Source organism: Emys orbicularis, chromosome 6 (genome assembly GCF_028017835.1).
Source record: "Emys orbicularis isolate rEmyOrb1 chromosome 6, rEmyOrb1.hap1, whole genome shotgun sequence".
In the NCBI taxonomy this organism is placed as follows: domain Eukaryota; kingdom Metazoa; phylum Chordata; order Testudines; family Emydidae; genus Emys; species Emys orbicularis.
Genome location: NC_088688.1, coordinates 3,253,290 through 3,279,792, shown reverse-complemented (window position 1 = coordinate 3,279,792; position 26,503 = coordinate 3,253,290). Strand labels below are relative to the sequence as shown.

The 26,503-nt window shown below is 54.5% G+C and overlaps 1 protein-coding gene across 1 annotated transcript in view; it reads left to right on the top strand.

Annotated features, from left to right (window-relative positions):
* The first annotated feature begins 4,835 nt into the window (after positions 1 to 4,835).
* The window catches only part of ARID3C (AT-rich interaction domain 3C), a 120,373-nt gene continuing 98,705 nt past the window's right edge, over positions 4,836 to 26,503 (top strand). The window contains exons 1-2 of the mRNA XM_065406798.1: positions 4,836 to 4,862; positions 5,875 to 6,381. Of these exons, the coding sequence (XP_065262870.1) occupies positions 4,836 to 4,862; positions 5,875 to 6,381 (534 nt within the window). The remainder of the gene's footprint in view (positions 4,863 to 5,874; positions 6,382 to 26,503) is intronic.

Genomic DNA, 26,503 nt, shown 5'->3' with positions numbered 1-26,503 from the left:
GGTTTATCTCCTGTCCACAGAGAAACAGTTGCACAGGAACTGAAGATTCGCTTCTGATAGTTCACCATCTGCATGATATTAGAGTCAGCCAAGATCTTTGCCAGGGCCCCAAAGAAGCAGAGGGGAGGGGGGCTGAAAAACCCCATTCACCTGTGAAGATCGGGGCTCAGATTCAGTGCCCACCCCACAGTGATGTTGCTTCAATGCAATCCATGCTGGATACTTGTCATTGTCACCAAACTGCTGTGCAGTTATCCTGGTGCATAATGCTTCCGGACAAGCCCAGGAACAGCGGGGGTTGCTGCTGGTCTGGACGAAGGTGCGTCAAGAGACCTGTAGGGGTGTCCCAGGACTGGGCTAGCAGGGATGAGGTTGGTCAGGAGGGCAGAGGTGGATTAGCAGAGCTGGGCTGGACTCCCAGGATTGGGACCGCAGAGTGGGCTGCGAGTGGGCAGCGTAGGCAGCGGTGCAGGGGGAAGCTCGGACAGCACCTGCCTGCAGCCTGCCTTGCTTAGACAACACCATCAGACTCACAGTTTCAAGATCGCTCATAGATTTAAAAGACCCTCCCAGCCTGACCCGTGCAGACACTTAAGGAGACTGACTTCTGCAATCTCCTGGTGACCTGAAATGTTACAGCAGTGATGGGCAGCATGCATGATGCACAGTGCTCCTTAGTCTGTGCAGAAAGTCATGAAATCTTGGGGAGGGGGGGGGGCAGCCCCCCCCCCCATACAGCGCCTATCTGACTACCCGTGTGCAAAGCAGATTCTGTAGTTTCAGTCCATCTCTTTGGACTCCTGCCCTGATTCTAGTGCCATCAACTTGTGAAGCATGTTTCTCCCCGTGGTATGAAGCTTTGGTTCATGCTCGCCTAGCCCTGCCCAGGCCTCAAGCAGTTATGAGACTCATTATCTGTCCCAGAATGGGACAAAGCAGATCCGAGATCCACAACGGTCACAGGGCAGTAGTGGCCCGTGGGCTTCAATCAGATTCTCAGAACAGAGCAGGGCCCATTCCTTAAAGATAATTCTCTTACTGTTCTATAGTGTGCTTCAGACAAAACATATACCATCCATATGGGACTGACCCCATCCACCACTGAAATGCAGGTGCCTCTGGGGTGGTGCATAACAGCTATTTACCAGCGCACACCAAGGAGAAGAAATGAAAACGACATCCCAGTGAAACGGCAGGGGAGTTGGGGAGGTAGAATCTACGGGACGGGGGATTGTTTAGTGGTGCACACATGGGCCCTACCAGTCAGGAGTGCGCAGCCCTGTTCATACTTCTAGTGCCACTAACTCACTGTGAACCTGAGCAAGTCGCTCCGTCTCTCGCTGGCCTAGCTTTCCCCCTCTGTGAAACACGGATGACAAGCCTTTCCTGCCTGGCCTGGGGCTGTGGGGATTCTGGGGGTAACGTTTGTAAAACACCCAGCAACCCCCTGAGGAGAGGTGTTGTATGAGTACAAACTATTCCTATCATAGCAGCCCAAACAGCCGAGGGCTGGGGGGAATCACTGTATGGAGAAAGTGCCAGGGGAGGATATTCAACGGCCACAATTGGACAGAATCTTGGTTTTATGTCTCATCCACAAGACGAATGGAAGAAGTAACCACTCCTTCCCAGGCCACCACAATGGCTCAGGTTGTGTTAGAGGGAGGGGAAATGGCAGATTGACATTTGGAGATTAAAAAGTTTGCCTTGTTAAGGAAGGAAGGAAGAATAGATAGATAGATAGATAGATAGATAGATAGATAGATAGATAGATAGATAGATAGATAGATAGATAGATAGATGGGTTAGGATATGGGGGGGGTCTGGGAATGGATGGATAGATAGAAGGGATGGATGGATAAATAGAAGAGGTATATTGGGTAGGTGACTAGATAGAGGGGCTGTGGGAATGGATGGAAGGGATAGATGGGGATGGACAGATGGATGGATAAATGGAAGGGGTATTGGGAAGGCGAATAGACAGATAGAGGGGCTGTGGGAATGGATGGATGGATGGATAAATAGAAGGTGTATGGGGAAGGCGAATAGACAGATAGAGGGGCTGTGGGAATGGATGGATGGATAGAAGGGATGGATGGGGAGCGATGTATAGCGAGAAAGTGGGGTGTGCTGGGATAAAGAAGGAGAGAGATCGATTTGGGCCCTGAGCTTTGCAGATGGGGTATCGCTCTGCCATTCCCACGCTCTAAGCCCGCTGCCTTATGAATGGTTCTAGCTGAATTAGATGCACTTAAAACCATCAGTGTGTTGAAGCTATTCCTCATCCCTGAGGTCTGCTCACATGATGACCTGGCCATTTTGGGAATTCAGGGGTGGAAAAATAACCTCCTGAAAGAGTGATCAGTCAGGGGATGTAAGGCACTACCGTAACCAGCTGTCCCTATGTCCAAGGAAAGCTGCCTCTGAGAGAGAGATTTTATAGAGACCACCTGCTCACCCTGGTCTCTCTTCCTGTTTCTGGTATTTATCTCAGATGTAAACACCCCAAAGGAGGTTGGATAATATCGTGTCTCCTCATCCTCCCCTGCCTGCACTTAATGTCTCTTCTGCAGCTGATTGTGTAATATTCCAGCGGTAGGGAAGAGAGTGTGGACCAGTGGTTAGAGCAGCAGGCTAGGGTCCAGGAATTCTGGTTCTAGGTTTCCATGAGTCCCCTCCTGCTGCTGTTCTTATTTGATTTCAGTAGGCTTGTCTGATAGGGCCATGTCCAGCCTTGGGTGAGTCACTTCACCTTGGTGCCTCAGTTTATCCGTTTGTAACTCTGGGGGAATAACACTGACTGTTCCTGCTTCCCTGGAGTGTTGTGGGGCTCTGTTGATGAATGCTAACAAAGCACCCGAGCTCTTCAGTTGAAAGGCGCTATAAAAGCAAAAGGGTGGGCCCGATCCTGCACAGATTTACACCGATCTGTGGCACTTAAAGTTATCCATATGCATATTGCAGGATCAGGGGCTGTGTTATTTGCTTTGGTCTCTTGCACCTGAGAGCTCCATGCAGATGATCAAAGGCAACAAGATTCCCCCCCCCCCATCTATTTATTTTGTGTGTGTGCATTAAAATATGCCGCAAACATAGAAAGAAGAGGAAATGAAGCTGCAAGGATTGTGTCCAGGTGAGGGGTCCTTTCTCGTCTGTGAATTTCTATAACCTGGGTGCTCAGCCCTGCAGCTCTTACTCCGGTGAGGCCTGCAGGATTGGGCCCTACCAGCCCTGGTTCTGAAAGGTGCCCCTCCCCTCTCAGGATCAGAACCTAGACTTTCTTGCTCACGGCTAACATGCCCCTGGCTTCGGGATAAATGTGGAGATTAGATGCTGTGGTGATGAATGCACTCTAATTGCAGATAGGGCGCTAGCTGGGTAGAATTTTTCTAATCTGTGTAAGAGAAGTAAATTAACAAGAATTTAAGAAGTGTGTGTGTGTGTGTGTGTGTGTGAGAGAGAGAGAGAGAGAGAGAGAGATTCCTTCCAGGAAAAAACCCTCAAAACATCCTGCAATCCTATGCACAGCAAACAATGGCCTTTAGGCCCAGGTTAAGGACGAAGTTGCCGCAGTAACTGTGAATTTCCTGGCTTTGTGGGTTTGAGGCAGCTGGTCTTTCTGGGTGTGGGTTTGGTGTGATTTGACACAGTTCTATATCTGGCACAGGAGATGTATATTCCTCCCCAGCCCCCGGCTCTTATGTTAACTTTTCAACCTGCTGCCCCTCACACTTACACATTGCTAATCACTTACGGCTGGAGCTCGCTGAGGAGATGAAGTGCATCTGATTTAAAAGCACTGGGGGCCTTTCTGCTGGCAGTGCACACGGCATATGTGCAGATGTCAGGAGGACTTATCTCAAGGCGTTGTGTAAATTGCAGTGATTTCCCCGGCTGACAGGGAAACACGGGGCTGGTAGATGAAGATATCAAGCCTTGGTAGTAACATTTCTCCTGTTGAATGCGCCTGTCACCGAGGATCCTTTTAAATAAACCACACGCACGCATGCGCGCGCACACACACACAGAATGTTCACACCTTTGTGTCAGGTATGGCAGAAATGCAGTTTTCAGGCACCTTGTATGGTGATGCCACTGAGTCCAGTCTATGGATTGTCCATGACTGGCCAGCCCTTGAAAGACAGCAGATACCCAGAGAGGGAGTTTCTGATCACACACACACACATACACAGAGTCAGTACACTCCTTGTAAATGCACCGGCGTGAACCCTGTTACAAACACACAGCACTAGGCTGAAAATGCACAGGTGTGATTGCACCCACATGTCAGAGCCCTAGGTTAGAAATGCACTGATTTGAGCCCCTCTCCGCAGATTGGAAAGATCTCCCCCTCACACACAGAGCAATGCCCAGAAGTAGGTTAGAAATGCACTGATCACTGTGCAGTATTTATCCTCCTGTGTGATCTCCCTGCTGGGGAAGTATTACAGCATTTTCCCCCTTTGGCTGTCAGCAAACCCTGCCCTCTCTATTTATCATTCCCCTGACGTGTTGTTAGCAAATGGGGAGCAGAGAGGGCTGATCTCTCGGTGGAAGGGGTCACGCCGCCTCTGCCTGCCACTTGTTGCAAAAAAAAAAAAAAAAAAAAGGGGGAAAAAGCCCCACCCCAACCCCCTCATTGCTTCAACAAGCTGCAGAATAAAAGAAATATTTGTAACAATCTTCTCCATGCTGGGACCGGGGCCCAGCGCACCAGAGGAATAAAAATACAGCCACAGATCCGATTGTTTTTTAAATATATATTTATCCAACCCCCCACCACCACCACCACCAGCAGCTCCCCTGGGCAGCCAGTCAGTGGGAGAGAAGGAAGCATGGTGGAAAACACGAAATCTGCTTTGGTAAGCAATTTTTAAAAAAGAAACTTGTATGTTTTCTAATGCCTTTAAGAGAAATTACCTTCGGCTCGCGGGCGGCGGCGGGGGGGGGGGGGGGGGTTAATGGGGTTGCAGCTGTTGTTTGGTTTCTTTGAGTTGTTGTTGGGTTTTTGGCTTGGTGGGGGGTGGAAGGGGACTCGGGGGCGGGGGTGGAAACGGCATCAAGTCAAACGTCCCGCAACTTCCCAGCCAGCGCCCCCCCGCCGAGTTTGATATTTAATAACGAGCCGAGCGAGGGGGCTCTACCGGGGCTCGCACGTGGATTGCACCAGGGGGTGGGTCTGGCCGGAACGGGGATTCTCCCAGACCTCCTGCACTGGAGCCGGGGGGCTTGTGGGGACCCCCCACGCCCCAATCCCGCCCCCCGTCTAAATTCTCCCTGCTCTGAAGCTCCCTTTCCTGCGTCCGTCTCCCCCTCCCCTTCCTCCCTGGCCCATCCGCGGGGGGGGGGTTCGGGGAATCTCCCCGCTGGAGCCCGGCTCCGGGCTGCAAACTTTCCGCTGGGGCAGAGGAGCCGCTTCCCGGGGCAGGGGGTTGGGCTGGGGGGGCCCGGCGCTGGAGCAGAGCCGGGCAGCGGCCAAAGTTGAGCGAGACGCGCCCCCGCGTCCCGAGTTAGTCCGGGTGGGAGCGAGGGGACGACGCGCTCTGGGACTTCTCCCTGCCCGGCTCTGCGCCCTCCGGCCTCCCCCGAGCCCTCCTGCCCCCTCTCCGCCCCGCTCCCTTCTCCCCCGTCCGCCTCCTCCGTCCTGGGCTTCCTCCCCTCTGCCTCAGCCGCTCCCCGCGCCCTTCTCTGCCCCCTCTTCCTCCTTCCTCCCCCTCTTCCTCCTCATCCCCCTCTTCCTCCTTCCCTCCTTCGCCCTCATCCCCCTCTTCCCCCTTCCCCTTCCCCCCTCCCCTTCCCCCCTCCCTCGCACCCCCTCTTCTCTCGGCCGGACACTCACCCCCACCCCCCACTCTCCTTGTGTCTCCCCCGCAGGCTGCCTTCTCCTCCCCGGGGTCGCTGCCCCTGCTGGTGCCGGGCGCCGGCGGCGGCTCCCCGGGGCGCGGCGCTGCCCTGCCGGGCCCGGGCGGCGGGGGGCACCGGCTGGAGGCGGTGATGGAGAATCTGCAGCGGCAGCAGGCGGCGCGGCTGGCCCGGGTGGAGGAGAAGCTGCGGCGGGGGCAGGCGGAGCCCGGCCCGGGGCAGCTGCGCTCCGCGGTGGGGAGCCGCATCCAGCAGCAGGCGCTGGCCCTCCAGCAGTACCAGGCGGCGGTGCGCTGCGGGCTGGCCCCTCGCGGCCGCCTGGGGGGGTCCCCGCCGGGCCCCGGCGCCCAGGAGCACGGCGAGGAGGAGGACCTGGAGGAAGAGGCGGGGGCGGCCCGGTACCCGCCGCGCTCCCCCAGCGCCCCGCAGCAGCGCCCGGAGCCCGCCCGCTCGCTCTCCCCGCCGCGCCAGCCGCCGCCCCAGCACCACGAGTGGACCTACGAGGAGCAGTTCAAGCAGGTAAGAGCCAGCGCCCCCAGGTTCCCCCGGGCCAGCCCCGCCGCTCCCCAGAGAGCCACCCCGACAGCTGTCCCGTATCAAGGCCCTGGGCCTCACCCTCCAGTATCCTGACCCCGAGAGCTGCCCCCATATTTCCCTCCTGCCCCGGGGTCCCCCATCCCGACAGGTATTCCACTAGTAACTCCATGGCCTCATCTCCCAGTATCCACCACTCCAATAGCTATCCTCACCCTGCCCCATAACTATCCACCCAATGGGGATCCCACCAGTAACCCCCAGCCTCATCCCATCCCAGTATCCCCACGCCAATAGCTATCCACATATCTCCCAGCCTGCCTCGATGCCCTCACCCTGTCCCAGTACTCCCCACCCCTCCCAATACCCTCTGGCCCAATAGCTTTCCACATATCCCCCAGTCTGCCCCAGTACTCACCCGCCCCAAGAACTGCCCCAGTATCGACTGTGAGATCCCCCCTCCTGCTCCCACATCCCCCACCCCCAGGAATGATCCTGCTAGCCACAGCAATATCCTTCACCGGCCATGAGATCCCTATCCCAATATCCACCCCATTCTGCCTCCAGAGCACTCCTGTCTCCCCCAGATCCACCCTGAGAACTGCCCCGGGTCTCCACTGCAATGTCCTTCACCAATCACTACCCCAACTCCACCCGAATACCCACTCCAGTAACCATCCCAACAGCCATCCCACCCCCTGGTGATACCCCTCCACCATGTCCATAGACCTTCTGCTCCAAATAGGCACTGCAGCCTGCCCCAGTGCCTGCCCCAGCAGCCACTCCTGCCCTGCCCCAAGCTCCCCTCCAGCCTGCCCCCGGAGTAACATCGCTTCTCCCACTTACGCCACCACTTCCACCACCACTGAGCGTTTCCTGCTCCCTGCAGTTGGCCCCCATTGATGCCAGTTGGAGCACAAGCTATGGGGGCAAACTGCACTGTGCAGAGGGAAGTCTCTCTAACGTGACCCACACGGGGGTCTTTTCTCATCTGGGGAGGGCTCTGGGATGGCTGGGAAAGCTTCCTTACACTGACTTGAACGGAGAGGGCGGGACCAGGAAATTCAGTGACTTGCTTGGTGGTGGAAGGCGAATCTAGGGTAATACGCTGGCTAAACTGTCTGCTCCCTGCCTCGAAATCTGCAGGGACTTCCCCGTGGGTTTCCCTGTTGCTCTGTCTCTGTTGCTGTGGTTTGCATGATCGTCTGATTACAACATGCTGTTTTACCTTGCACTTTGGAGACCTTGATGTGACGCTTCCAACCCCGGAAACGCGGACAAAATGCCTACTGTTTTAGCAAGTGCAGGGCTAGGTACCCATAAGTCGTTCCTCCCCAAGGAGTCCTTCCTCTCCAGAGTAAGTGTTTGCAGGGTCAGAGGTCTCCTCTGCGCTGTTCTCAAATCTCTCCAGTCCCAAACTGCCTTCTGTTTATCCCGCCAGTAAAACTGCACACGCTCTCTTGAGTTAGGAAGGTCCTGTTCCCGGTTAATTGTCGCTAGGCCTATTGTTCTCAAGGCCCGGCTAGCCCAGTGATAGCGGGAACTGGTTAATACAGCACACGGCCTCGTCTCGTTAACTTCTGGAGGAATATAGGGACTTGTGCCTCAAAGGACATTTCTGTAAGTGGATGTTCTGTTACCCTCGCCTTGGGGCCAAACCCGCAGCTCTTCTGAGTGCTCCCATTTCTGGGAAGATCCTGAGCCTGCGGCCAGTGCCGGATTTAGGGGCAGGTGACCTGTGGGGGCCAGGCTCAGGGGGCGCCAGGCTCGGGGTGCTGTTTGTTACTAGCATCTTATATGAGAGGGATAAATCACGCATACAAATCATGCATCAAAGTGGTGACATGGGCTACGAATGCAATTCAAAATAAAGTATTCAAACGTTTAACCCCTGGAGGGAGGGGGCGCCGAAGATGCTCCTCACCCAGGGCGCTGTTTGGTCGAGGGCCAGCCCCGTGCGGGTAATCCGGACTGCGGTTGATTTCAGAGGATTACGTACCTGAGTGGTGGCTGCAGATTCGGGGCCTGGGCGCGAGGAGAGATGAGGGCAGGGTCAAGGCCTGCTCCTGCTCCCCCGGGGAGCTGGCCAAAAGGAACTTCCACCCTTCCCTAGAGGTCGATTTCCCAACATGTTTGCTGTTCACCTGCAGAAAAGAGCGAGGAAACGCACCCTCTGGAAACAGGAAATGGAGTCAGGGCCGGAGCTGACCTTATTTATCTAGCAGGCAGGGAGCTGAGCTGTGTGTTTGAGATGCTGGGGCAGATAAGGAGATGGAGGGGGCAGATAAGGGAGCGTGGCTGCTAGACAGACCCTGGCGGATGGCAACTGACAGCCGGGGCGGGGGAGGTGAGGGGACTAGCGATGCCCGCTGTACTTGGCTCTTCAGATTTGCTCCTGGCCAGGAGTTCTCTGCAGCGCGCTCTGAGGGACGGACACGGTTGTAGCTAGACAGCTTTCAGCGAGCCGAGAGGCAGCGTCTGGAGTGTTTAGAGAAAGGAGCTCAGCGGGAAGCAGCTGAACTGGGCACCGGCCCGGCTTCCAGGCGCTGTGTGTGGGGAAACAGAGCTGTCCCTCTCCCGCCGGAAGGGGGCGGACCAGGAGGTGATGGAGGGGTTTCTAGTTACGCTGCGGGCAGGGTAGCGCTGGGGCGTTGGGCAGGGGGTTCTCCATTGAACCTGGCCCCCTTTGTCTCGGACATGGAAAGGATGGCGTTTCCAGCTCGCCAATGCGCGTGTTGGCTCTCTGCGCTGAGTGGGCAGCGGTTTTGTGGTCGGAGGTAGCGACGCCCGCCGGCTGCTCACCCTGCTTCTGGTCGGGTCTCTGGGTTGCTCAGGGCCTGGTGGAAGCTGTGCAAGGGGCAGGACTCAAGTGGCAAATACTGAATAAGGAGGAACTCGCTCCCACGCCTCGCCTTACGGGGGCGTGTGTAATGGGGGGGCCCCGGCCAGGAATCCCGGGAACACTTTGGATCCATGTTTTAGTTTATATGTGTGTGATGTTGGCGTGATCTCGAGCTGTTTCCTACACTCATTCACCGATTCCAAAGCCAGACGGGACCCCACGATCATCTAGCCCAACTCCCCTATGATGCAGGCCAGAGACCTGCCCCTAAATAAACTAGAACCGAGCTCTTTAAAAAAGAAATACCCGAGACACCCCAGCCTGCTTTCCCTGAGCTCGGTAAAACCCTCTGTCCGGGGCAGCCCGTGGAAACCTTCAGCTGCGCTTTGCATTGTGGCCCCTCCGGCCTTGAGCCAAGCTTTGGGGGCGAGGGGAAGGGGGCCAGGAGAGCACCAGGACCCCGAATCTGACGGCAGCGGGAATGTTATGAACACGAGAAGCGGGGGGCAGGGTCTATCCTTGGGTTCTGTTGTCGAGATGGTAAATTAAACTACTTAGTGTTTGTGAAGGAGGGTTCTGTTAAATGTCCCGACCCGGGGAGCCCTGGAGAGGTGAGGGGTCTGGAATGCTGATCCGATGCGCACCAGGGATGGTGGGTTTGGGGAGATCTGTGATGCAGTCGCACGTTTGGGGGTGGGGGGGGGGGGGAGTGTGTCTGTGGACCATGGTTACAAATCCAAGCATCATTGCCAAGGCAGTAAGGATCGGCTTAGCAGAGCCGCGGGAACGGTGCTCCTCTGACCTTTCTGTTTGAGAATTGCGCAATCGTTCGCTCGTTCGCCGGCGTTTCAAACACAGGAACTGGCCAAACTAGAACTAGATTGTCTCCGCATGTACCTGTCATGCGTCAGGTATGCGAGCAGGCGGTGTTCCCCATCTGCCCGTGCCCAGGCACCATGTGCACTCGGCCTTGGGTCTATTTCTGGATCCGGGCTCGTATTTCTAGAGAGGGGCCCAGAGAATGGCTTGGGTGGGCGTGCTGCGTAGAGTGAAGTGCACTGCTTGTATGTGCGGGGTACGTTACACACACAACGAGGCTGCCTGGCCGGGTCAGAGGGGTCCGCGCGAGAGGTGTGACATGGCTCCGTGGAGAAAGCACTCAGGGAAATCCTCCCTGAATCCTAATGCTCAGGCACTTCCCCCTCCAGGAATGTCTGAACACACATGCAGCACAGAAACGGGGCCAGAGGGGCTTGATTTCAACAGAATCTAGAATAAATGCCTGTCTAGATAGATAGAAAAGGAAATTAAATTGGATTAAATTAAATTAAATTAAACTTTATTGGCTGGCAAATAAAATCCTTCCCTGCATGAAAGAGTTTTTTTCTTTCTTTCTTTCTGATACATTTTCTTCTGTATTCTTAAGATCAGATGAGAAATGGGAGCCGCGTTGGATATTTCTGACGCACCCCGACTCTCTCTGTCCTGTCTGCCCAGCACAACGCTCTGTAAAATTGGCATCAGATCTAGTAAGTGCATTTTCCCAGACAAGGAAAGCCTTGCTCCCGGAATTGCCCCTCACGTATTGCCTTTAAAGATAGGAATCCAACATTCTCAGCAGAAGGTTTGATGCCAAAAGTGGCTGCAGTGTTGGGTCGCTCCGTGAACAGGGCTTCAAGCTGCAGCGTGACGTGGCAGGCGAGGGTTAATCTGAAAGCTGTGGCTAGATGGTGGGGGAATTTAGTTGAGGGAACCCCTGTAGAGCCAGACAGAATTGTGTCTCTCCTGTCCCCCCAACACACGCACTAGTACCTGGGCGTTCACGGGAACAAATGCCGTGCTTTGGGAACCTCCGATGAAAGCGGCGTTTCTCGGGTGGTTTGGGCTGCTCTGAAAACACTGTGGCATTGGGTTTGCAGGGTTAGTTTTTGCTGGATGTTTGAACCAAAATGTGGTCTCCTGTCTTCTGGATATGCCCATGCTCGGATGATCTTAGATAAGAGCCCTAATGCTGCTGCAGGTGGTGAGGATGTCACATCCTCTGAGGATCACCCACAGCGTGGGGACCAGAATGCGCTCTCCATCCTTCTGAGTTTATAAAGGGTCCCTTTCTTTTTCCTGTGGGCATGGGAGAGAAATTCCTCTTGGCATCTCTCCCGCCCCTTCCCTTTCCCTCAACGGCCTTAGTCAGGCAGCCCGGGTGTGAGCCACCCTCTTTGCAGGAGGTTGGGCGCTCTTCAAGGGAGGAAGATCCTCTTCTCGGCTCTGTGCTGTGGAGGTCTGAGTGTGCTTCCTCTGACGGGATGGTCCTGAGCTCCAGCATCCTCCCAGCTAGCAGCACGGCCTGCCAGTATTTCCTGTGCCTCCCCGCTGGGCCGGCCTGTCTCTTGCAGTCCGGGAGAATCGGCTGGGTGTGGAGGCTCTGCAGGAGCTGGGCTCTGAGTGGAGACGTTCCCGGTCCCTCGGCTTTTGACTTTCGTGACTTGTAGCAAAAATGACCCCGAGCGAGGCCAGTTCAGCTGGGTGGAAGCTCCCTTCACTGCTTGTTAAACTTCTGGGCCTTGCCTGACTCAGTGTCCCTCAGTGGGAGGCTGCTGCAAATGGTTGTGGTGATGCCTGGTGCCCCGCACAGCTGGTTCGTGCCCTGGAGGATTAACACCACCGCTGCTGCCATGGAGAAGTGTCTCAGGCCAGGGGGTCTACACGAGATCTGCTGGGCGTGGGCCACTGAGGGGTCAGGGCATAGGAATCATTCCTTTGGCATCCAGAACAGAACTCCTGTGTGCAGGAAAGAGGCCCGATGGCCATCCTGCCTTCCTTACTCCGCTTTAGGGAAAGTCACTGATTGGTGCAGGTAAAGCAGAGTCCTGAACTCAGGCCTTGGCAGGTACATAAAGGAGGGACTCAGGAAAGTGTTAATGAACGTTTAGAAACAAACCGACTCCCCCTGACCTTCCAGGGCCGAGAGGGGAGGGCTGGATCCGTGGCCCCTGCAGCCTGTGATGCCTCTGCTGAGACTCCCAAGGGGCTTGTCAGTTGCGTTGGTGGTTTTGAGGCTGTCAGCGCCTGTTCGCCAGGTACCGACTGAAACCAACAAGCTCATCGCAATCAAGCCGCCAAATTGTCAAGCCACTGCCTGGGCTGGATTTGAAGTGGCAACCTCAAGGGGAAAGCTGTAGGCTGCGTGTTCGAGTGCATAAGGAACGGGATGAGGAATAATATGGCAAATATTCTAATGCCTTTGTCTAAACCCAGGTGCAGCCCCGTCTGGATATAACGTGAAGCAACAGGTACCTCGTCTCCAAACGAATTGGGCAGAATGCGAGGGGGCTTGGAGAAGAATGACGAGACTGGTCATGGGCCTGCCAATACTCTCTTCTGAAGAGAGCTGGAGCAGATTGGGGTTGTTACCTTAGAAAGGAGATGAATAAGTGGGGACAGGATGAATATCTGTGACATACTGGGCGCCCCCATTCTCCCTGTCCCACACAAGAACAAGGGGATGTTCAATGAAATGAAAAGGGGGGGAATTCAGAACTGTTAAAAGGAAATACTTCGATAGGCAAGGTGTAATTAGCCTGTGGAACTCTCTGCCACCAGATGCTATTGAGGCCAAGAACTTCAAGACGATTCAGAAAGGGAGTGGACACTTCCCCGGATAACCCGGATAGCCGCAGTTATATTAGTTCATGCTAAAGGTTCTAGAAGGAATATGAAATCTCCTGCGTCATTCCAGTCTTGAGTTATTAGGATGAGACCTCCATGAGGTTTCATTGCACTTTCCTCTGAAGTAGCGGGTTCTGGCTCTGTCTGAGACCGGATACTGGACTCCCCGATGTAGCTGTTCCTGTTTTCTAGCTGTCATTCTTATTACGATGGTATCAAAGCTCCCTCACAAACGTTAATCATTTATCCCCCACGCCTCTGGGAGGCAGGGCAGTGCTGTTCTCCCCATTGTAGCCATGGGGAACTGGAGCCCAGGGAGGGTAAGTGACTGGTCTAAGGGCACAGAGGGGGTCTGTGTCAGAGAAAGGGGTGATCTAGTGCCCCAACCCCTGGCCTAACCTTCCTTTCTGTGCTGGTCACTTGCTGAGCTCCTCACAGGTCTGCGCCGTCCACTCTTCTGTTTCCTCCCTATCCCCAAAGGAGTTGTTAAGTGCTGGTAAAATAGCTGACTGTTCCTTGCTGTGTTAGGGCTAATGTCACCCATGAATCACCAGCCCTTTAATAACAGAGGAGAGAAAGGGGGCAGGATGTTGGGGGGGGGGGGGGGGGGGAAGGGAACAAGGTAAGCTGGCTAGTTTGACTGATCAAATAGCCCATGGACCACTTACGCTGCCCCAGACTGGCGTGGCGAGAGTGTGTTTGTACAGTGCCTAGCACACGAGGGTTCTGGTTCATGGCCGGGGTTTCTAGGTGTGATGATTGTGTGTATAATAAATCAACAAAAAAATCCTACAAGGAAATCAAATCTAACAGCTGTTACCAGAGTAACTTAATTCCCCTCCCAGGACCTGCCTTCTCTCGGGGCAGGACGCCTGGGTTGTGCTCACAGCTCGGCCGCTGATTTTCTATGTGACCAAGAGCAAATTGCCAACCCCCACGTTTTTGGGCACTCAGCAGGAGAGGCTAGGACCTGAGTCTCAGGTGTGCTGAGTATCTGCAGAGCTAATTGACTTCAGTTAATAAGCGAAGAAGATAAGAGACGACTGCAGCAGCGCGTAAAGGCATTGCTACTTTAGTGTCGGCAGCAGAGCTCAGGGCTGTGGGGTTGGCGGGTCGGGGTTTGAACCCTTCTCTAGCAAATCAACAGCATTTTGCTTTCCCTGGGTTGATTCTGATGGCAAAGCTCTTTCTGGGCTCTCGTGTTGGTGCTGATGCTGGAATGAAGTGTGATCATGTCAATGTTTAGGTAGTGGAGCTTTTTCTTGGTGCCAGACACTAGATCTTCGCACAATTCACAGTCAACCTGTGGAACTCCTTGCCAGGGGAGGCTGTGAAGGCCAAAAGTATAACTGGGTTAAAAAAAAAGAATTAGTTAAGTTCCTGGTGGATAGGTCTATCCATGGCTATTAGCCCAGATGATCAGGGACACATCCCCATGCTCTGGGTGTCCCTAGATCTCTGACTACCAGAACCTGGGACTGGACGACTGGGGATGGATCACTCAAAATTGCCCTGTTCTGTTCATTCTCTCTGAAGAATCTGGCACTGGCCACTGTCAGAGCCAGGATACGAGGCTAGATGGACCATTGGTCTGACCCAGTGTGATCGTTCTGATCTCCCTGGGGGCAATGCCATGTGGGTCTTGTCCTCTGTTTTTTCCCTACCGGTGCACAAAAATAGTCACTCTTGTAAAGAGTCTCTTGGAGGTGGCGGACTGTATCTTTGGGACTCGGTGATCAAAGTAGCTCATTTGCATGCGAATGCTGCCCCGTCCCATGACCGGGCATACCGGTTTTCAAACTGCTCTGATTCTGTATGGATTGTAAGTGGGTTACAGAATTCGGCTTTGAACAGAAACCACGTTGCACCGTCCCTGCAGCGCGTCTGCCCCTGCCCCAGAACAAAGAAAGATGTTGTTGTGATTACTCACTTTCTGTCCAAAACTGTTGGGTCGTGTCGCTGCGTCCCATTAAATGGCGGCCTCCAGAGGTGGCTGCATTTCAGTGGTGGGCTACGCACATTGATATCCATTAAAGAATGGCCCTGAGCTAGGATACTAGATCCGGACTGGAACTCTGAAGATCAGATCTGGATCTGAATCCGGATCCAAACTCTGCGGTGGTCTCTCACTCTCCCGTGGGAGTCACACGGGTGAGGGTGGCAAGATTGGGCCCATTAAAATTTGGAAAGCAGGTTGACCAGAGCATGAGGGTCTCTGGGTTTGAGGTGCTGTATCGGAGTCGTTCAAGCCCTCTCAGGGGTCTTCCCCCTGGATTTTGTGCCGGTGTTTCTGCTTGGTGGAGACACCAATCGCCCAAATAAACGTCTGATGCAGGAGGTCTTAGGGTGGATGGAGCTTTAATAGAATGTCCTTTTTCTTGTTAAAATCCTGTGATTTCCTCCCATGCAGGGAAACTGGGTGAGGCGGGTAAAGGTGTATCTCGGGGCACTGATGGCCCCAGAAACTGCTTGGGCTTCCCTCCTGTCTTTGGTGGTGGTGGAGCTGTTAGCTGACCCCTTCTTGTGTATGGTTTTACAGACCATTGGCTCTTGTCCCTCCTCCTGATTGTCGCCATCCTTTGGATAATACCAGCACTTTGCACTTTCATAATACTGCCCATCCACTGGTCTGACACAGGGCTTTCCAGCAACCCCACCTTTGAGAGCAGTAAGTGATGTGGAATTGGCAGACAAAGGGGACTCATCTTAAATTTGCCCCCACATTTACATTTGATTTGCATTTTTTTAAAAAGCAGAGACATTTAAAAAAAAATCCCCCTGAATGAAATCACTGCCTTTTAAGTGAAGCAGGATTCCCCTGGGGGGTTTGAAACCCAAACATTACAACACTGAGAACCAGAAAGTGAAACTGAGTGTAAACAGAAGTGAAACTGACACGTTGATGTCACTGTCCCTAAGAGAAAGGCAAACAGGAAACTGAAGGGAGGGGTGTTGGATTTCCAGAGTTGTCTTTTTCTCTTTACACGACAAACATGATATGAAGGAGCCATGTGGGTCTGGTGGGCTCTAAGAACTGTGTTTACTAGCTGTATACCGTACGCACGGCCTAGATACAGTGGTGGAACCGAGAACCCAGGGAGCGCCATTAGAGGAGCCATTTAAATACCCAGTTCCTATCCACAACAAAAATTCCTGCATGTGTTCTAATCTAAGGCACCGTTTGTGATGTAGGTAAAGACACATATATGCTTTTCACATTTATGGTGTTGCTCTGACTTGCCCTAGGACTGGTCATGCAATGAATCAGTGGCAGAGGGGCCCCCGTCTCAGATCTGACAACCATTCAATGTGTTAACCATTAGACCATGCTTCCCATGGGGGGTGGGTGGGTGCTGTCAAGATTTATTGCTAGAGTGGCAGCATTAGTCACTTACTTTGATTATGCCACTTATTTTGTTTGTGTTCCGTCCTTTTCGCAGTCTCTCTGCTTTATTGACTCTGAAATCCAGAGGTGACTCTCTTATCGAAGCAATGATATAATGGGTACAAGCTGAATATAAAGGTCATTTTATAGCCAGCCACTATTTGAAATGCATAACAATGTTTGCTGTTGCAAAATTCGTTTGAGGCTCCCACAGCCCCTTACAAACAACCCCAGACAAGTTTAAGTAAAATACAGGGAATATTGGTGATAGCAATCCAATTAAAACATTAGAGTATCATGATTATTAAAAAAAAAAAAAGCCCTGAAATGAAAAAATTTATGAAGGTTCCACAAACAGCCTCCAGTCTGATCCCTGTTCACCATCTGTGTGTCTTATTGTGCGATATTTGCATTGGATGGTAAACAATATTACAAATGTGCTAGGTATTCCAATGTGTGTGTGTGTGTATAGGGCCCCACCAAATTCTTGGCCATGAAAAACATGGCATGGACCGTGGAATCTGGTCTTTTGTGGGCTTTTACCCTATCCTATACAGATTTCACGGGGGAGACCAGCGTTTCTCAAACTGGGGGTCCTGATCTGAAAGAGAGTTGCAGGAGGGTCGCAAGGTTATTTTAGGGGGTTGCAGTATTGCCACCCTTACTTCTGTGCTGCCTTCAGAGCGGGGCAGCCAGAGAGCGGCGGCTGCTGGCCAAGGGCCCAGCTGTACAGGCAGGAGTGCAGAAGTCAGGGTGGCGATACCAGACCAGGCCAGCCTTACTTCTGCGCTGCTGCTGGTGGTGACTCTGCCTTCAGAGCTGGGCTCCCAGCCAGCAGCCGCTGCTCTCCAGCTGCCCAGCTCTGGAGGCAGGGCCGCCGCCAGCAGCTGCGCAGAAGAAAGGGTAGCAGTACCATGACCCCCCCCCCCAATAACCTTGAGACCCTCCCCCAACTTCTTTTTGGGTCAGGATCCCTACAACAAAATTTCAGTTTTAAATAGCTGAAATCATGAAATTTACAGTTTTAAAAATCCTGTGACCAGGAAATTGACCAAAATGGACCGTGAATTTGGTAGGGCCCTATATGTCATCTATTTATACTGCTGGAAGGATACGTTGGCGACTTGTAGGGCAATGTCAGCTCTGAAATGGTTGTTTCTGGGCTGCGTGTACAGCAGATTAAGGGATGAGATGTTGGGAGTTTTGCTGTTTGTGGGTAGTTGAACTGGAGGAAGGTCAGTGGAAGAGTTGGTTCCCTTTATGTGATGGGGTGTATGAGAGTTGATGTTGTTGCCAGCATAAACTGAAACCAAAATCCTGTCACTCTAGTCCTGAGATAATTCCCGTTGCTCTGGTTCTTTGTAGCTTTATTTACAGTTTGAGTCAAGGGTGGTTCATATTGGAAGTGAAGATGAGTCATTATGGCTTCGGTACATTCTGGCTGAGTGTACAGGGTTGCTGGTGAATAGTTAAAGGATCATTGTAGAAAACAGGGTCAGAGTTAAGGTTGTTTAGAAGTTCATTATATGAACTCCATGATTTGGGGGTGGGGGGAAATTTTACCGTTGCCTTCGCTTTGGATTTCCAGCCTTTCACGCTTCTTTTTGGAGTAACCACAACATGCTTTTAATGTCATTGTTAGCTGTTTCATTCTCTGAACAAAGTTTTTGGTCCAGGAATTTCCTTAGTTTTAGGAAGTATTTTTAAAAATACAATGAGACAAGAAAACAGAGTTTTATTTGCCTTTTAAATTAGCGCAATTGTATTTTGCTCTAATTCTAGCAGTGCTGCAGAGACAGCTCGCGGTGTTGAATAAAACACAGATCAGTGCAACATTCTGGTCAAATAAGCCACAGGTGGAGTTCATCACCGCCTGGGACTCCCAGGAGTTTGGCTGACAAAGTTTACAAACCCTGCATTGGAGCCTGTAAACTTCCTGAACCAACATGAGCTGGCTGAGGTGACTGGCTAACAGTCTCATGCCTGGGGCCCTAGATCTTTGAAGTTTATAGAGGCTATGGAGAAATCAAAGTCATAAGCTCATAACATATAATTCATCTGCCCTGATTAGGAATAACTGCGAGCTCCTCAGCCCTGAGCTGGAATCAAAGGTGAATTTCTTGTTGAGATTGACGTTACAGACGAGCACAAAGAGCTTTCTGGAAGCGAGCTGCAGCTCTTCCACAAAGGGCAGGGTCTTGGCTCTTTCACAAGAAAGGTGTACACAGGTCAGGTTTCAAGCAGAAGAGACTTTTGGAGGAAGCTGCGGGTGGGAGGAAACACCTGAGAATCGGGCTTGCAGAGGAGCAGCTTTGGATTTTAGTCTTGCACTCCCCAAAGGCAGCGACCTGCCAGTGGGATCCCGGCCAAGTGCTCAGACGCGAGTCTCGGGGAAATGGGGGAAAGGCAGGGGAAAGGGTGGCGCTGGGGGTGGTCGGAATATCTGGATCGCCCTGTAATTTGCTTCGTAGGGAGATGCTGCTGCTGGCTTTAAGTAGGGATTTGTAATGGAGTGGCTTTGGTTTTGGTGGGCAGGGGAAGGGCTGTCTGACAGTGACCCCCACACACACCTGACCATGCTTCCCCCTTCCCACCGGCCAGTTAAGGCCCTGCTTTGTGCTAGAACATGTTCAGACCAAGCCCGGAGGAGGGAGAGGGGAGTTCTGGCTGCCCTGCAATCTTTGCCCTGGATTTAGTGCCGCAGCTCTCGCCTCTGCAGAGTGTGTGGTCTGCACATTCCACCCAGCTGCCGCCACCGCCGCCTTCAGATCCAGAGGGGACCCTCCAGGAGAAGCTCCAGGATCGATCACCTGCCTGCTCCTGGTTACACCCCTTCGCCCCCTGCAGGTGTGCACACCCACGCACCGGAGCTCCTGCACCTTCGCGCTTGCCCACCCTTGGGCCTGCACTCCAACGCCTGGGCATGCTCATGCACCCCTCTCCAATGCCTGGGCATGCCCAATGACCCCTGAGAGGTTGGGGACAGGATCCAGGCTGCAAGGGCTCCTCTAGGCATTGGCCTGTTGAACTTTTCCCAGTGCCAGCTGGGACTCTCGCACCAGAAAGCTGCCTGGCGCAGGTCTGCAGGGCTCAGGTGCACGCGTGTCCCCTGCCCAGGCAGCATCTGGAGAGGAAGGACGGGGCAGTGGCTAGTGTACCAGCAGGGGTTCAGTTCCCCGCTCTGCCATAGACTTCCTGTGTGACCTTGGGAAAGTCCCTTTGCCTTCCCATGCGTCCGCTCCCTGTCTGTGCAATGGGGTTCGTAGCACGGCCCTGCCTCACTGGGGTCTTGTGAGGATAAATACAGGAATGACTGTGCAGGGCTCAGAGAGGAGCCGTCTGGGTGCCCAAGACAGCCAGTACCTTGGCGTCTCCCAGGGGTTTATGGGACAGCTACAGAGCTGGCAGAGAAGGGCGTGTGAGGTCACCCCGGCGTCCTCCATGGGGTCAGAGGGAGGCTGCCACTTGGACAGCACACAGCTGGCCGGGTGTGTGGGGCATGCAGTGTATGCCTTGCACCCACAGGCTGCGTGCCACTGGTCACAAGATCCACTGGGATCCTTCTCGGGTCTTCTGACCCCCTGTAGAGTGCAGGCCAAAGGACGACCCTGAGGAAATTCCTGCTTCCAGGCCAGTAGCGGTGTCTGAACTGCAGTCTGTCCTCTAGAAAACAGCCAAACTTGGGTTAAAAATTGCTGGTGATGGAGAATCCACCGCACCCCTCGGTCAGTTGTTCCAGTGGCTAACAACCCTCCCTATTAAAAACATTTCCAGTCTGAATGTGTCTAGGTTCAGTTTCCAGCCACTGAGTCTTGTTCTATCTTTGTCTGCTAGATTGGAGAGCCCTCTATGATCCAGTTTCTGTTCCCCATGTCGGTACTTGTAGACTGGTACTTTTAACCTTCTCTTTGTCAAGCTAAATAGATTCAGCTCTGTGAGTCTCTCACTCTAAGGCAGGTTTTCCAGTCCTTTGATCATTCTCATGGCTCGTCTCTGACCCCTCTCCAATGTATCAACATCCTTCTGGAATATTGGGCACCAGACCTGGGCACAGGATCCCAGCAGCAGTCGCACCAATGCTAAATATGGAGGTAAAATAAACTCTCTGCTCCTACTCGAGATTCCCCTGCTGATGCATCCAAGTATCGGGTTAACTCTTTTGGCTACAGCGTCGCTCTGGTAGCTCATGGTCAGCTGATTGATTCTCCACCATGACCCCTCGCTCTCCTGCCGACATAGCGCTGTCCACACTAGCACTGGGGTCAGTGTAACTTACGTTGCTCAGGGGAGTGGCTTATTCACACTCCTGAGTGACATAAGTGATATTGACATAACCTGTAGTGTAGACAAGCCCCAATTGTCCTTAACTCTGCTGGCCATAGCTTCCTCCTTGTGTCCCTTGGCTTCCCTTATCAATTTTTCAGTTAGTAGCTTCGAATTTATATTCAGTGCTATCAGCTTCCCCCTTTGTCCATTTGTTGTGTGTGTGTGTGTGTGTGTGTGTGTATATATGTTTTATGGCTGGCTTCACTTTCCCTCTAAGCCTGGTTATTTTTTTTTAAGCTGCACCAGCTTCATCCCAGCAGCTGCCTTACTAAAGAACAGGGAGAAAGGGAGACCCGTCTGGGGCAGGTCAGGGCGAAGGCTGGTGCTTCCAGTGCAAAGAGCCCCGGGTGTGGCTGACCCCGGAGACTCCTCCCCCCATCCTATATTGCACCTTCAATCCAGGTGCATCAGTCAACAACTGGAGGCCTCTTGGTACATAATTAAAGGGTCTCTGGTTGCATTCCAGCTCTGGGGGAGGGGGAACGGGCTGGGAGGGGTGGGGGGGGTCACTGTTGTTTCCTCCCATGGCTGCCTGGCGATTTCTCAATCTAAGCTGGAAAATCTCCTTGCCAGGCCCCGCTGGGAGGGTTATTCCCCTCTGCGGAGGAGGAAGCTGGGTGGGGGCCACCTGTCATGGAGCATGGCTGTGGGGGGGAGGGGGAAGGGCTGCCCAGGGCTGAGGCTGGGAGCAGAGATCAGGTCTGGGGAGTGAAAGGTCAGTGCATTAATCCACTGGCCAGGCCAGCCCTGGGGGCTGCTAAGCAGCTTTTAAGGGCAGCTCCTACGCCCAGCCGCTTTGTGCAGCGTTGTCTGGTGTCCGGCCAAGAATGTGCCGGCAGCCTGCGGGCGATCAGCGCGGCTCCGGTAAACAAACAGAGCCCCGGCCCTGGGGGGGCGTGGGTGTGTGTCTTGGTAGGTGCACACACATGCGTGTGTACATGCATGTGTGTTTCTGGGGGGGGGCGGTGTGTGTCCGTGTGCGGGGTGCATGCGTGTATGTGCCTTTGTGCACACATGTGGGTGCAGCTGCGTGGGGGGGGGGGGTGCACGACTCAGGGATGGGAATCAGCAGCAATGACACCTCCCGTGGGATTTTGGGAGCCTCTGACTCCCACCCAGCGCCTGCCCCCTGCCGCACAGCGCCCCCTACTGCCACGCCGAGGCACTGAGCGCCCCTCGCTGCTCAGCCCCGCGAGCCCATCCAGCTGCAGATACAACCCTGCGTCTGTGCTGCTGTAACTAAATCCGGGGGAGCCAGAGAGCAGCACGGGGGGGGGGGGGGGGGAGCAGCGGGCATGAAGGTGAAGGAGGAAGTGTAAGAAGCAATCAAGGGTGTGAAGAACAGAGGCCTGTGTGGGAGTGAAGCTCCGGCGGCGTGGAGGAGTCGGGCCGGAGGGCTGGGGGAAGTGAAAGTTAGGGATAAACTCATCCGGGGGCTGGGGGGAGGGAAGCAATTTCCCGACACCGGGGCGAGGTTTCTGAGATGAGCTCTCTGTCTGCCTGGCTTGCTCTCGAAGAGCAGGCGGGGACGATTTCCCAGGGGAGCTGCCGGCGGAAATTGGGATCAAGCCAGCTCGGGTGAGCAGGGACATAGCGCATCCGATGAGTGACAGGGTGACTGCGGTGGGGGGGGAACTGAGCTCCCGATCGAAGGCCCAGTGCTTAGAACAGGGGGCTGGCAACCAGGACGCCCGGGGTGCCATCTGACCACTATCCGGGGGCCCACGTGGAATGGGCTGATGGGCTCCATCTGGGTCCAGCCCCCAGAGCAGCCGGCAGCCCTTGCACCAATGGGCCCTCTCGTTGGCAGTGGCAAGCTGGGATCTGCTCTGGGTTCTCCTCCTCGCTCTTCGGGGCCTTCCCGCATCGGCAGGGAGCCAGCCGCGGGGCAGAGCCCGGCCCGCGTGACCCTGATGCTGCTCTGGGTCTTTCCGGTAACAATTCAGCCCCTTCGTTGGCAGCCTCAGGCCAGGGGCTTCCTTTCTCCTCCCCCAACATCTGATCCTCTTGGCGCTTGCTTGGTCGGGGCAATAAATGCCTGCCCAGAATGGGTGGGGCAGGGGGCAAGTTTTCAGCCCTGACCTCTGCCCTCCTGCGTGGGAGGTGTGTGCTCGGAGCTAGCAGGTCCTGTCATCCTGTGCTGTCAATGGCACTCTCCATGCCCCGTTGGCCATTCAACGTGGGATGCTGAGGACTGTGTTGGAATTGCAGGTGATCGCTTTGTGTGTGTATGGTGTGTGTGTGTGGGGGGGGGTTCCTTGTCCTGCTTGGGGGGCTAACAGGGAAGCATGTGAACAAAGTCAGTCTGGAAAGAACCAACCTAGAACAAGGGGGGGTGAGTTAGGCCAAATGGCACAAGGGAGCAGCCTGCTTTGTCTCTCTCTGATTTGGGTAGTTTTGGGGTTAGGGCTCTGGATTCTAAGAAATAAAGTCAGGCTAGGTTGCAGCCTTCCAGCAAGAGGATTCAAGGCTTTTGATTTAATTTCTCCATGTGTGTGCTTTGAACACAGCAGGCAGGAGGACTTGGGAGGCTGGGCTGGGTGGGGGCACCCGCTGGTGGGGTGGGGAAAGCGGCGGAGGAGGAAGTAGTTTGCAGCTGGTGTCTGGGCCATGGGAATGGGCTGCGCACTGGGGAGCGAGGGCTCCTGGGCTTGGAGAAGACCATTAAGGGCCGTTGAAAAGGTTCTGAGACTAACATGAGGTGCAGCGTTGTGGGTGAGCCAGGCCGAAGCAAGACCTTGGTCCCAGGAGCAGCTGTGCTCAGCCTGTGGCAGGAGCAAAGCCGTGCTGGGGCAACTGATACCCTGAAAATCTGGGCCGCCCCCGCCTCCTCTATCCCCTTGGCCTGTCCCCCCAGCTGCTGCCAGGTCAGTGGCTGTCACTGGAGTCTTTTGCAAGGGGGGGCAGTTTCCTTACCCTTCCCCCCTCCCCCCCCCCCCCCCCCCGCAACCTCCCTCAGGCAGGGCCTGGGCTAATCCAGTAATTGGCTTAATAATGAAAGGCCAAGCCCCGTATAGAATCAGCAGGCCGGGCTGGGCAGGTCCTTGGGGCCAGCGCACAGGCAGCCTGCGGATCCCTGTCATAAAACCCACTGCCCCGGGGCCCTGAGCGTCACCCCCTTCATGGCAGTAATTGGTGTGTGTGTGTGTGTGTGTGTGTGTGTGTGTGTGTGTGTGTGTGTGTGTGTGTCAGTCAGCCAGCCAGCCAGCCAGCCATCCGCGCCAGGCCAGTGGGGAAATGCCACTCCCACCCCTTCCTCCAAAGGGTCGTGGCGGCGAAGGATCGAACAGCACAAAGGAGATGCCTGCCTGTTTGATAGAGAGATCGAGTGTGAGGCCAGAAGTGACCATCCTCCCCTCTAGTCTGACCTCCTCGGTAGCCCGGGGCCGAGACCGTCACCCGGCTGCTCCTGCTCTGAACCCAGGAACGAAGCATCTCTTCCACGCTGGGTTTGAAGCCACCGAGAGATGGAGACTCCGCTGCATCCCTTGGGCGTTTGTTCCAGAGCTCGATCACCCTCTGTGCTGCATTTCTCACTCATATGGGTCTGGCTTCAGCGTCTAGCGGCGGCTCTCGTCCTGCCTTTCTCCGCTAGCCGGGAGAGCCCGTTAGCGCCTGGCCTTTGCTCCCCGGGACGGTTCTCACACAGTGCGACTGAGTCACCTCTCCCGCTCCTCCCTGATGAGCAAAACGGCGGGAGCCCCTTACATCCGGCGCACGCAGGCATTTCCTCCAGCCCTTGGATGATTGGGGTGGCTCTTCTCTGCACCCTCTGCAGACCTGCCACGTGGGGGGTGGTGATTCCTAGGCCCAGGGAAGGATAAATCCAATCCGCGGGGGCAGCTCCCGGCTGTGGAGCTTGCCATGCTGTGTGTGTACCGCATGGTTGGCCACCTACAACCTTCCCTGGTTGCAGCCAAGCTGCAACTGAGCCATCCGTCCTGTCCCCTCATCCCAGCCTCCTGCTCGTGTTTGCATTTTCTAACAGACCCAACCCGGAGAACCCCACCTGGGCCCGTTACTCTCGGGTGTCCAAAGGGTGTCAAGGAAAAACCAGCACCCTGGTGAAACAACTGGGCATTTGGTTGCTTCTCGCTCCTAGGGCATGGTTCCATTTGTCTGTGCATCCCATCGATCTCCCTCCACCCCAGCCAGCCAGCTGCCTTGCCTAGGTGAGCTGGGGTTCCCCCTCTTTGCTCTTGTTCACTTGATAGCAAAAGAGGGGCCTTGGAAACCAACCCCCCCCTCCTGGATTCATACAGAATCAGAGCGGGCAGCTGGGACAAGCCCCAAGGCCTGTGCTGGGAAATCCCCGGCCACCTGAGGGCGGGCTGGACAGGGAGCCCGGCAAAGGCAGGCCTAAGTGAGCAATTCCTGCCCCCCTTATATTGCACAGCAGCCAGGAAGGGGGGACACCGCCTGGCCTGTTCAGAGGGGAGCCCTCACCCCCGGTAATAACCTGCTCGCAGGGCAGAAGGCTGCCCCAAGGTAGCTGGCAGTGCTGTGCGGGGGAGCCTGGGGCACATTCCCATTCTCCCTGGTCAGTGTGTGCTGGCCCGTATCAGTGCAAGTCCTTGGCATACACCTGCTCTCCGTCCCTATATCTTATTGCCCTTGTATAAATCCGTGGTACGCCCACAGCTTGAATACTGCGTACAGATGTGGTCTCCTCATCTCAAAAAAGATATATTGGCATTAGAAAAGGTTCTGAGAAGGGCAAGTAAAATGATTAGGAGCTTGGAACAGGTCCCATATGAGGAGAGATTAAAGAGGCTAGGACTTTTCAGCTTGGAAAAGAGGAGACGAAGGGGGGATATGATAGAGGTCTATAAAATCATGAGTGGTGTGGAGAAAGTGAAGAAGGAAAAGTTATTTACTTGTTCCCATAATATAAGAGCTAGGGGCCACCAAATGAAATTAATGGGCAGCAGGTTTAAAATAAATATAAGGAAGTTCTTCTTCACACAGTGCACAGACAACTTGTGGAACTCCTTGCCTGAGGAGGTTGTGAAGGCGAGGACTATAACAGCGTTTAAAAGAGAACTGGATAAATTCATGGAGGTTAAGTCCATTAATGGCTGTTAGCCAGGATGGGTAAGGAATGGTGTCCCTAGCCTCTGTTTGTCAGAGGGTGGAGATGGACGGCAGGAGAGAGATCACTTGAGGATTACCTGTTAGGTTCACTCCCTCTGGGGCACCTGGCATTGGCCACTGTTGGAAGACAGGATAATGGGCTGGATGGACCCTTGGTCTGACCCAGTACGGCCGTTCTTATGCACGGGACGACTGCAGTGGGTGCACAGCCCCTCCCGGTATCTGGGGAGGAAGGAATCGCTCCGTACACAGCTCTACCAGTGCCTCCAATCCAGACCTGCAGCCCTTATGCAATCCCATCCCCGGACTCCCTCCATCCTCCAGCTCTGCTGGTGCCCCTCAGTCTCAACCCACAGGCCCCTGCTGCCCCAGCCCTGGGTTCTACCCCTTCCTGCCCCACAGCCCTGCCGGTGCCCCTCAGTCTCGACCCGCAGTCCCTTGCTGTCCCCAGGTCCAGCTTCCCCCAGCTCTGCCGGAGCACTGAAGTCCCAACCTGCAGCAGATAACCGATTCATGGATTCCCAGGCCAGAAGGGACCACTGTGATCGTCTAGTCTGACCCCCGTAGTGCACAGCCAGAGACCTGTCCCCAGATCATTCCTAGAGCCGATCGATGGCGCACCCAGAAATCCAGAGACCCACATCCATTTCTGGGGGTATGCACTTCGTGCTTGTCCAGGCGATTGCAAGCAGAGTCGGGGCTAGGCAGGGGCGGCTCTATGTTTTTTGCCGCCACAAGCACGGCAGTCAGGCGGCCTTCGGTGGCACGCCTGCGGGCAGTCCGCCGGTCACGCG